Source organism: Pygoscelis adeliae, unplaced genomic scaffold, assembly GCF_000699105.1.
Source record: "Pygoscelis adeliae isolate BGI_AS28 unplaced genomic scaffold, ASM69910v1 Scaffold303, whole genome shotgun sequence".
Taxonomy (NCBI): Eukaryota; Metazoa; Chordata; class Aves; order Sphenisciformes; family Spheniscidae; genus Pygoscelis; species Pygoscelis adeliae.
Window position 1 is genome coordinate 1,046,255 of NW_008824367.1, and position 12,033 is coordinate 1,058,287.

At 45.9% G+C, this 12,033-nt stretch overlaps 1 protein-coding gene across 1 annotated transcript in view; it reads left to right on the forward strand.

The window, feature by feature from the left end:
* The window catches only part of MYO9A (myosin IXA), a 153,116-nt gene that overhangs the window by 133,910 nt on the left and 7,173 nt on the right, over positions 1-12,033 (forward strand). Inside the window, exons 28-37 of the mRNA XM_009319912.1 lie at positions 2,768-2,880; positions 3,300-3,457; positions 4,201-4,424; positions 4,880-4,996; positions 5,664-5,852; positions 6,824-6,871; positions 7,567-7,678; positions 8,565-8,626; positions 10,938-11,130; positions 11,695-11,823. Of these exons, the coding sequence (XP_009318187.1) occupies positions 2,768-2,880; positions 3,300-3,457; positions 4,201-4,424; positions 4,880-4,996; positions 5,664-5,852; positions 6,824-6,871; positions 7,567-7,678; positions 8,565-8,626; positions 10,938-11,130; positions 11,695-11,823 (1,345 nt within the window). The remainder of the gene's footprint in view (positions 1-2,767; positions 2,881-3,299; positions 3,458-4,200; positions 4,425-4,879; positions 4,997-5,663; positions 5,853-6,823; positions 6,872-7,566; positions 7,679-8,564; positions 8,627-10,937; positions 11,131-11,694; positions 11,824-12,033) is intronic.

Here is a 12,033-nt window from a genome sequence, read left to right on the forward strand (position 1 = left end):
CCTTGTGAAGTTGAGCATGTGATGGCTCACCAGCTGCACTGGTGTGAAACTGCCCGTTGTGCCCATTGGTTTCTTGACCGTCAAGTCAACGACTGTGTATCACCAGGTGGTAAGTAGAAGTCCACCAGAAACCCTTGCTCCTGGCCTAAGTCTGGGGGATCCCAGAGCAGCAAAGACCAAGAGCATCTTCAGCCAAAGCTGAAACCCAAGGTGCACCAGTATATAAAGTGGTGGCTGCTGAAGGTACAGTTGGCTCCGAAGAGCCTTTAAGGCTAAAAGCCTTCCTGACAAGACCAAGCCTTCAAAGGTTGCTTGAGTGTTTTAGCTAGTGATTAGCTGAGGATTAACCTGCCTTGCGGTGAGACAAGTACAAGTGGGAGGAATAGCTCCTGGCTGTGGTCAACACATATGAATACCACTTCTGTTTTGCACCTAAGCCTGGAGAGCTTTCCTGCAGCAGATAAATAGAAAGCCTTGGTTAGAGAAACCACACCAGAAATATCTTCTGAATACATTCTCCTTCGGCAGAGGCTCTTAGTGGATCTTGGATAATGAAGCAGCGATTTAGCTCCAACCTCTGTACTAAAGCCACGAATTTGTCGACAAACATCAGTCCAAGTATCTGTCACCAGCTGATCCCAAGCATGCCTGAAGAGCCAGCAATGAAAGAAGATCTCTTGTCCTAAGCCATTCAGAGGGAGCATTGCACTTTAGGCAACTCTTCCATGCAGCATGTAGCACTGCTGCCTGCTGGGACAAGTCATCTCGCTTGGCTATCTCTTCCTAGTGCCAGCGGGTGAAATACAGGTTGCTCTTTCAGAGGAAAAATATTTGGTCCCCTCTTCATCCAGGGGACAACTCCAGGCCCCCTGGCTATTGTCGTTTGCCGGCACATGGTACTTTGTGGTGTTCCCTGGCCAGGGACTTTCTGGCACAGAGGCTTGTCTTGGCATCTGAGAAGGTTTCCCATCCAGTCAAGGACGTTGCCCATCATAGCTTCTTGGAGGAGTCCCTCAAACAGAAGGCTCTCGTGCCAAAAATGCCTTTTAGTCCTCACTTTCAAAAGCTGGAGAGGTTGCTGTGATAGCAGAGGAAACACTTGATAGTAGGTCAAGAATTGGGGCCAAGAAGAGAGAGGTGGTGGTAGTAATGGTAGAAAATCCTTCTTCCAGTTTTGTCTAAAAAGTGCATTACAGATATTTTTGATTCAGCCTTCTGCATGAGCCAGGCATTTCACTTGGTTTGCTCTACTCCAAAATCTGTATGCCAAATCTGCTTGTGGAGTAGGTATGATACATATTTAAAAAAGAAAGTGTCTATGGTGTCCTATAGAGCAACCTCTGCATTGCCCCGGTGATCCCCTTAGCCTGCCTGCCACAGTCAACACATACCAATGTGCTTTAAATGGCTTTGAAATAGAAAAAAAGGGAGTAAATGCCCCCACAGAATACTTTTTTTTTTTTTTAACAAAGCATTGAAAATGATTAAAAGGTTGAAATTACTCAAGGACAAAATTATATCATGGGGCAAATATTTTAATAGGTCATTTTTAAAAGCAAGTAGTAAGTTTGGGCTGGATGGAAATCACTTTTATGGGTTTGGTTTTGTTTTTTTTTCCCCCAGTATCCATCTGCAATTTATGTGTGATCATCACCTAAATGTAAGAGCGACAGGAAGAAGAAACCCTTTGATGGTTTAGGCAGTTGCTTTCTTTCCCCGTGGCAATTTTGCCTTATGTGCTGCCATCTCGTGGCTGGTAGGAAGGTTAGTCCAGGGGTGAAAAGTAAGACGTTCAAAGAGAGTAAATATGGTAAATGTGACTCCCCTGCAGCCCATATTTTGTATCATTTTATTTGAAATGTTTTTAATAGAAGAAAAGGAAATGCTTAAAGACACAGTGCATTCAGTTGAGACATTTAGGTGATGGGAATGCTACAGGAGATATTTGACCATCATCTTCCGAATCCTTACATACAACCTGATTCCCTGCTTTCCTCATGCCGAAAGTGTCTCCTATAGGAGTCAAACTCTGAAATCACAGCTGCAACTGGAAAAAAAGAACAAAAATTACTTTTTTTTTTTAATATGGCAGTTCATGGGCTATTTCATGGAATCCTGTTAGGTTGAATTATTGCAAATTCATTTCACCCTTAAAAGTCATCCCAGGACATTTTAAACGGTGGCAAAAGTGGAGATCCTTTGTATGAAAGCTGCAAAATCTCTTATTTCTAAAGCCTTAATTTTTAACCTGTTCTTGGCACAAAGACTTCGGACTTCTTTTCTGCAAAGTACTCAACGAGAGCTGGAGGAGGAGACTCTGCTGGGACATATCCATGTAGTCGAAGGTTTCTTTGGTGCTAGGAACACCACAAATCACTTTGTCGTGGTTAACGATCGTGGCTAACGTGGCTGTTCTGGGATGGAGAGCTGGGCTGCCGAGACCAAGGTGGTGGAGCAGTTGTGCAGGCTGAGTGATGAGGACCTGTGGCTTGGTGCACACTGATTTTCATCATTGGTTGCTCAAGGAGAAGGAAGGTTGGACCTTGATGCAGAGTTGGAGCAAGGGAAGTGCCTTTCTCTTTTAGAAGTTGTTAAAATATTTCTTTGGTTGTAGCTATCTCAACAGGACCGTAGGTTTTCACCTGTAGGCAGATAGAAATAAATACATAAAAGGTGAAATATCTAATTTTTGCTAGGAAGAAAATAATCAGCTAGCATCCCAAGAGCTGTCTCATTTTTAAACGCCCCGTGCTTGGAATCGTTACAGACGGTGCAGCGATTCACCTCTGGGGAAGGCCAAATGAAACTGCACAAAACCATGTCTCAGGGGGAGATCGGGAAGCTGGCGGCCACGCAGAAGAGCCTGGCTCCAGATGGGAGGTAGGAAACGCAGCTGGAAATGGGAGACACGTCCTTCCCATGTCCTTCTTGGCTTCCATCACCTTGCTGAACCACCCCGGCTCCTTTGGAGCTCCACTAGCCAAAACCCGCACGCGAGTTATTCGTCCCATCTTTCCTATGTGACTGTGGACATGCCCAATTAGAAGAGGTGTCCTGCTCATATCATGATAAAGTTTTGACACAGGGTGCCAGATGTCCCATCCCAAACCACCCAATACCTGCGTGAAACTTGAGTTTCTTGCCTTTCCTGAGGACGCATAGCCTGATTTCCCTAGTAGAAGTTGTGTGGATTTAACTCCTCCTCAAACACCATGAAGGTCTGGGAAATTTAGGGTAGTTTTGGTTAGAAGGACATTTTCCTAGTTAAGGCAGTTCCTCTTTCCACAAATTATTTCCAGGCCTCAGCGAGCCAAGATGAGGTTCTGGGTGAAGGGAAAGCAAGGGGAGAAGAAGACCCCACGGGAGAAGCTTGCTACCCAGTCTGAGCTACTGGAGCTGTATGCAGAGCAAGAAACCCCCGGCAGGGAGGTGATTTCTGGCTTGCAGCTTGGCGAAGGTAAGTGGTAGAGTAGCATGCTGCCGATGTTGTAAGGAGCAGAGAAATTGTGTTCACTGTCATGGCAGAGGGAAAAGCTGGTTTAAATCGGGCTTTAGGCTACAATCAAGCAAAGCCCAATATATAGGGGCTTTGGTAAAGATACAGAGGAAGGTTGGCCTATCTATAGGGTTAGGGTATCTGTAACTGGAGTATCATATACGATGGTGTGGTCTAGCTGAGGCTGCTGTGGGAAAATGGGTTGGGAAGCTGCACAAATTGAATGTCCGTGTTGGTTCATGTCCCTTGAATTCATGGATGGCATCAACTCGAAATGATGGCAAATAGGTTAGAGGGTGGGATCCAAAACAAGTCTCAAGGAATTCCGTGTTGCTAATCTTCCTGGCAGCTGTCTGGACATGGACGGATGTTTCCCCTCTTGACAGAGGAAATAACCAAAGGAGAAATGACATTTAATCTTTCTGTGAGTACCACACAGTGCTTTTCTCCTCCTCAGGTTTTTTCCGTTGCCCATCTCCCTATTTTAGTGGCAGAACTTCGTGTTACCCTGCTGTGTTTCAGCTCTGGGAGACTACGCTTGATGTTTTTTACTTGTTGAGAGTTCATCAAGAGCCATAGATTTGTATTACTACCCAAGAAATAACCCTGATTCTCTTCCAGGCCATAGGTGGAACTTGGGAAATAGCATTTGTTAACTAATCTGCTCTTCAATCTCTTTCTCCCTTTTTAATTATTGCCTGTAGAGTTGGGTCCTCACCACCTGACGCCTCCACGGAGTCCCGAGCTGTCTGGTATCTACCGTCGGGAGTTTAAGGAGAACAAGGAGCCTTCTCCCAAAGTGAAACGCAAGCGCAGCGTCAAGATCAGCAACGTGGCTCTGGAGCCCGTGCAGTGGCAGAATGACTCACTGCAGATCATAACCAGCGCTAGCGACTTGAAGAGCATGGATGAGTTTCTCCTGAAAAAGGTAACTCCTGTCCTCCCTGCTCCAGATAAATCATCAGAGAGCTCAAGGAGCAGACGGAGGCAACAAAGCCAAAATTGTCTTGGGGGCAGCAGTAGCAATACTAATAATTTATCTAAGGGTGCACAGCACATACCAGGGCAGGCTTGGGAGAAAAGATGGGCACACTGTGCATGCACCGTGCGATTGTTCTGCACGGGCACAGCAGCTTCGGTGCTTCCGTTGCTTTGAGTTGCCCCTGGTGGCATCAGAAATGAGTGACCCTGGAGGGCAGGAGTTGAAGGCTGTGGGGAAGTGCTTGTGTGTCTAGTTTGCATGCAGGAAAAAACACCTTGTAATCATTAGTAACATTGTCTGCCAGTGGCAGAGCAGCTGCTCGTTAGTGCTGCTTCATCTCACACGGTGCTCTGCTGCAGCAGAAGTGGCATGGGTGCATAAAAACCCCTTTGGTTTCCCAGATGAATGAACTGGATAACGAGGACAGCAAGAAGGACACGCTGGTGGATGTTGTGTTCAAGAAAGCGCTGAAGGAATTCCGACAAAACATCTTCAGCTTTTACTCCTCGGCATTGGCGGTGAGTGACCAGATGACGGGTGAGAACTTCCACCTCCGGGAGGAACGAGATGCTCTGGGTCCTCCTGGTGGTGGAGACGTTGCTGAGCCTTCCGTTCCTGGTCCGCTCATCCCAAAGGATGGATGCTCTTCCTTTGTATTCAGTCCCATGAGCTGTAAATGTGGACTAAACTCTTCCTCCTTGAGTGGAGATTTCTGGTCTCCTCATTACAAATTGCTCCCAGTCAAATGGGAGATGACAGTAAGTCAATAAACTCCTATTTGCCACCCAAAGTGCCTGGAAACCTTTTAGTTAAATTTGTGAGTGGTGGATGTCTGAGCAATGTGGGGCTGTGCTCCTCTGCTGCTTCTGAATCTGAGCAATGATAGCTATGGCTTAGTGATCACAGTGATAAAAAAAAGCTATTTTATTGCCCAGATTGTACAAAAAGTTCCCTCGAAGACTTGAGCTGGCATTTAATGTCGTCCTGCTCTGTGCACTGAGAATCCACCCTGCCAAAGGTCACAACACAACTCTATTAGATGATCCTTTTTTCCTTCTTTTAATCATACTTGGACTTTCCCTGGGCATTTGGAAGCTGGTCAGGCTGAAATAATTGTCTGGAGCAGAATAGGCCATATGGGGTGTATAAAAATCCCTTTTCTTTTTGCTTCTGTTTCCTTAAAAGATGGATGATGGGAAAAGCATCCGCTATAAGGACCTGTACGCCTTATTCGAGCAGATTCTGGAGAAGACTATGAGGCTTGAGCAGAGGGACTGGAGTGAGTCTCCAGTGAAAGTCTGGGTCAATACCTTCAAAGTCTTCCTGGATGAATATATGATAGAGTACAAACCCCTGGACTACACCGCGGTGAAGGTAGTCGGCACTTTTCTTAAGCCCCTTGAAGATTTGGGAACTGTCTTTCTGCAGGGTTGTGCTCTCTGTAGACACGTGGGAAGCTCTGCTGTCTTCTCCTCTGCTTTAAGCTGAGGTGGACAACATGACCCGGCATGCGAGGCGTGATTCATTGGTTGTGTTTCACTGGGCTCAGCAAACCCCAGTTCACATCTGGGCTGAGCTGGGCCTTGGCCAATGCCAACATGTGGATGTTGTCTCCGTGGCAAAGCTGCAGCGACCTATGGATGGTTGGAAAGGCAGCTCCTGGTGCTTCTTTTTTAGTTTTTGGGGTTTTTTTCAATCTTTGAGGGAAAGTGAAAGAGAGAGATGCTTTCCTCATCTCTTGACCTCTTCCCAAGTGACCACATACTTGACAATCGGTTGGGTTGCAGGAGAAGGGGACATGGGCAGTGGCTGTCCTCGGGGTCTAGCTACAGTTTTTAAAGCGGTCAAAGCTTGCAGTTTGCCTTTCACAAACCTGAGCTCCTCACTTTCTGCTCCTTATTGTCTGCGAGGACAATCACGGGGTCTCAGGCTGGGCTTGGGAGATGCTGTTTATTGTACAAATAATCCATCTTCTGGCTCTTCTGCTCCCGGGTCCTCCCCAGGCTCCTCTCCAGGCAGGTTTTCTTCATCAGCTCCGGCTGCAGTGCTGCGCTACATCCTCTTTGGGTGTCTTGCATGAGATGGGAGAGCTTTAGGTCACTAATGCTGGACTTGGAGGCAGAGCAGCTAATCCCAACTCTGAGATGAAGATGGGGACGGTTGTCCAGGGGATTTCTGAAAACGGGGTGATCCATAGGAGAGTTTTCTAAAGTGACTCTCCTAGGGCTACAGGTGCACTGGAGGATGGGTCTGGAAAGCGGTGGGCAAAGTTAGATACGAGCCCTCTGTATGCTTTACCTGGGGAAATTGCCCGTAAATACGCTTAAATCTCCTTCTATTACCAGGTGCCAAAAACGGAAAGAAAAAAGAGAAGAAAAAAGGAAGTGGATGTGGTGAGTTGAGCACTCTGTGCCTGCGCATTAAAAAATTTGTGTCCTTGTGGCCAGAATGACAAGTGATAAGAGACCTGCTCATGACATGTCCTATGCTGAGATCTGAACATCACACCATAATGAATGTGCAGCCGTGAAAGGACACGCTATAAAGATGGATGAGGTGGATTTGGTTTGCTTGATCAAGGATTGCTGTAGGTTGTCCTCTGAAAACACATCCCACATCAGTCAAGACAGTACATGTAATGTCAGGATTTATTACAGAAGAACTGAGAGCGAAACAGAAAGTATTGTCCTGGGTTTCTGCATATGCTTATCATGTGTGTTTTACATCTCTAATATCAGAGAAGTAGGAGGTTAAATCTCCTTTTTTCCTAAAGCATATGATAGTACTAGGAAGGATGCAGATGCAGAGCGAAAAGGGGCCATGGATGCATAGAAGACCTTCTTAACATGGAGACGCTGACCAGCCAACCTCAGTCAAAAGCGGTTTCTAACCTGCTTGCATGGCGGTTCGATTCCCATACTGGCTGGATGTCTGTCTGGGTTGCCTTACGGGCTGCTTGGGCTGAAAAGGAAACAAAAATAGCAAATAACAGCTAGAAGTTGGACAGCTGACTGTGTTCATCTCCCCATTTTGCAGCAAACTCTTCACCCATCTCCTTTTTCTCACCACCCAATCTTTTTTATTGCAGGTGGAAGAGCACAATGGTCACATTTTTAAGGCGACCCAGTACAGCATCCCCACCTACTGTGAATATTGTTCCTCCTTGATCTGGATAATGGACAGGGCTTCTGTTTGTAAATGTAAGCATGCTCTCTTTGGCCTTTTTTCATGTGCTTGTATCACAGTGATGAGTTTTGGGGCTCTGAAAGATGTTTGCTGCTGTTTCCTGCAACCCCACTCTCAAATAATTCGGGTTTTTTCACATTAGAAAAACTTCTGGGACAGATCCTAAGGGTTTCTGAAGTCAACTAGTAAGTCCCTTCCAGCAGTCCTTCCAGTCCTCATGGTACGGTTAGTTTAGTGCGTGGGAGCTTTGCGTTACACGTCTTATCCCATAAGGTCCTATGGTCATCCCGTAAGGTCAAACCATATTTAAGTGTCACGGTGAGAAGGACAGTAGAGTTGGGTGTGGCAAACGTGCCCTACAGCTTCAGCCCATAGGATGCCTGTGGGTCTCATGACCATGGCGAATTCATTTGGCTTAGCCTATTTGACCTTCAGGCACGTGAATTTTTGGGGAGATCAGGAAAATGGAGGAGGACCGATGGGAAAGGTTGATCCATTGCTTTGTTTTTTCCAACGTTTCTTTGATTAGGTTGAAAGTATCAACCCTGGGGTATTTCAGGCTGATCTCCAGTGCAGAAAGAATGCAAATTAGGTGCTATTTCCAACCTCTTTGAGGGTATCCATGTCTGATAGCTCAGTGTGACTCATGGATTATTTTCTGAGTTGATCTATTGGTGTTTTTTAATGTTTCAGGGACTTAAATATGGGACCTTTAAAATTAAAAGCTTCATTTTTTTTTTTGTTTGAGTGGATCTAATACAGACTTGGCCCTTGGGAACTGCAAATTCAACGTGCTTTTGACCTGCTAGTCCTGAGAGGAGCTACTTAATTCATATTAATTCATATTTCTCCAGTGATCTGACTTTTTGGATTATTAAATAGTATTTTTCTTCATTGCAGTATGTAAATACGCTTGTCACAAGAAGTGCTGTCTTAAAACCACGACCAAGTGCTCCAAAAAGGTAAATGCCTCGCATTCCTTTTCTTTCATTAAATACCTTTCAGATGGCGATCCCAAGCTTGTATAAAAAAGATGTTTGCAGGCACAGAACTTGATATAATGCTGGCAATAACCCTCCTTCGAGCAGGAGCTTGGACTGGAGATCCGTGGAGGTCTCTCCAACCAGTGCTTTGGTGTTTGCATGTATTTTGGGAGTAACGCAGTGATGCATCACTAAATATCTGTCCAGTCATGCAGCAGATGTTGCAGTGATGTTCCCTGCCTTGTAACCATGCTGAATAATAGAAAGCTGCCTCGTTTTTTATCTTTTAAGGACTTGGAAATGTGGGGTTTACACATTACATTCCTAAATGTGGGGTTATGCTTGGAAATACGGGTTATTGTTAACCCCACTGGTCCCTGCTCAGGCTCACGGTGCGGTCCCCAAACAGCAGCAGCACTACAGCTGCGCGAGGAAGGGTGGGTGGAGGACGCTCAAGCACTCACCATCCTCCTTAGAGGGCAATTAAATATTGTTTGCCGGGTTTAAGGGTATGGAGGACAATGAATGAATGCAGCATGTCGCCCTGGCTAACAACGAATCATCAAGATTTGGTGTTGTTTTTTTTAAAGTTTATTTTCTCATCAAAAAAAGGATAATACAGCCAGGATAGTAATGTGCACAAAGCTCTATCAGCTCCCTGGGAAGCTTCCTGACAAAGAGCAGCCTCCATAATATACAGCCTCCATAATATATCATACAGCTTCCGTAAAGCTGCATGATTACATTCCTCCCAAGAAATAATCTGAATATATACATTGAATATATCTATTTGAATATATTTGCTTTGATATAGTATTTTTGCTGCGCTCTTCCCTTTCTGGCTGTATTTCTGCAAGAGTTGGAAACACCTCATGAGTTTCTGCTCTACGGATCTGGGAAGTTCAATGAGATCTCTGATTTTTTTTTTTTTTCAGAGAAGCTCAGAGATGCCTTCTCGTTTCTTGGGGTTTCTCTGCACAAGGAAGTTTTTGTGCTATACCCAAGGAAGCGAGTTCACCGTGTCTCCACGGCAGCTTTCCACTTGGGCAGTTGGAGGTCCTTCTCTACGAAGGCTCTGGCTTGTCTGTGCTTAGTGGGTTAACGTTTTTAGGGTTGTTTTCAGCAACAGGGAGCCACAAACCATCTATTATGCTTTGAGAAAGAGGTCTTTATTTTCTGGCAACGGTTGATTTTGTAACTGTTAGCCTTGTCCCAGACTGGATCTGTTTCTCCAGATCTGTGGTGAACTTGAGCAAATGCCAAGCTCATCTCTCTCAATGGCCATAGAATTGCTTTCACCCATGCTCAGTCCTCATCTCAGAGCTACTTGACTTGAGTAAAGTAGCACATGGGCTTTGTGGCATCGCATTTGCTGATGGTTTTAGCAGCCAAGCAGGCTGGTTGAAGAGCAGGTGATTAATTTCAACTGGTAGCTGAGACCAGATGTTCCTGGGGTGGGTTTTTTCCCTAGAGCATGAAACAGCATGGGCATCGTCCCCACATCATCTCGTAAGGTTGACAAGATTGATGAAAGGATGACACTGAATGGGAAAAACAAAGATGCAGGAGTGGTTATAAGGGGAGCTGTGAGCTATATCATGGTCACCACCATCTTGCTGATGACTGGATTGCAGCGTGTGCCCTCTCCTGTTCCTTTTGCTGAGGCCGGGCATTTGTGTCAAAATTTTGTTAGGTCTTTTGGCTGTTCCCACCCAGAATCTCCCATTCGGGAGGACTTTGTTCATATTTGAATTTGCCAACTATCAAATCTCCAGTGAGCATTTGCAGCTGGCAAAAGGGTCTTTCCTGACAGATGGAGATGGGTTTTTTCATACTCTTATTTTGGCATCATGTTTGTTCACGGACATTTTGTAATTTCCAATGCTGCAAGTTGATCTAAGTACCCAAGACTCAGATTTACCTGTTGTGCTTTGTGCATCCTCTTTGGGCAGTGAAATCACCCCTGGAGATGGTGCCAGAGGGGCAGGACGTAGGGGAGGACCATGCCCAGCTGCATTGGCTCTGCTGGGCTGAGAATGTAACTACAGTGGGGTGGTTAAAGAAAGAAAATTCAGACTTTTATGACTTCAGGTGCATGCCCAGAGACCGATCTAGCATTGCAAGATGTACATTGCTGGCTGTCCTCTCCTCCTTTGCACATGGCTTCATTAGACTTGCAGGTCACCTCGATCAGCTGAAGAAGTTTGAATAGCATTCGGAATCGAGCGCTGCGCCAGCATTGCTTCCTATAAAAGGACTTTAAAACCCTTTTTTTCCTTTTCCTCTTCAGTATGACCCCGAGCTCTCGTCTCGGCAGTTCGGTGTGGAGCTCTCCCGGTTGACCAGCGAGGAGCGAGCGGTGCCGGTGCTGGTAGAGAAGCTCATCAACTACATCGAAATGCATGGGCTGTACACAGAGGGCATTTACAGAAAATCAGGGTCCACCAACAAGATCAAGGAGCTGCGGCAAGGACTTGATACAGGTAAAAGGATGGGAAAAAAAAAAAACCACAAGGGGAGAAAAACCTCTGCAACCAGCAGGGTTAGATGTAAGGAAGGTGGGATGCTTCACTGGGGCGAAGCAAGGGAGTGGTCCTGCCTTCCCCGACTGCAGGCTGTGAAAACGCAAGTGGTGCTTTCACATCTCCAACCAAAATCTGTTCTCAAGTCACTGGCTCATGCTTTTTTGGGTGTGATGCATGAAAAAAGTCATTCTAGTTGAGGGAAAACACTGCCTTAGAAATCCTGGTCCCACCTAAGGTTGCATGCCCTGGAAAATGCAGATTTTAAGATGTGGAGCTGAAATGATGTCCCTGCCCACGGCAGGGGGGTTGGACTAGATGACCTTTAGAGGGCCCTTCCAACCCAAACTGTTCTATGACTCTATGAAATCGGGTGATGGAATTCTTGACATCGAATACAGTGTGGTTTTGGGATGGCACACGAACATTTTCTGTCCTAGAGTTAGCTTATCCATGCACTGGCTTCACTTATGGCTTGTTGCCTCTTGTTTTTATTCTTTCTTCGCAATCCCCTGCCGACTGCAGACATCGATAATGTGAATTTAGACGACTACAACATCCACGTCATCGCCAGTGTGTTCAAGCAGTGGCTCCGAGATCTACCCAACCCCCTTATGACCTTCGAGCTCTACGAGGAGTTTCTGCGGGCGATGGGTAAGGACCCTCCTTTGCAATCCCGTTCCCTTGGCAGAGCGAAACGGTGGCTGCTTTTAGTGTCGAACTTTTTATTTACTCTTTGGGCCCAAACCATCTGGTTTTGCAAAATCATTTTCACCTGGTTTCAAAGTCTGGTGTTTTGGTCATAAGGGTGTTTTCATGCAAAGCCCCAGGCAGTTTGGTCTCGCCTTTGGTGGCACACGTTTG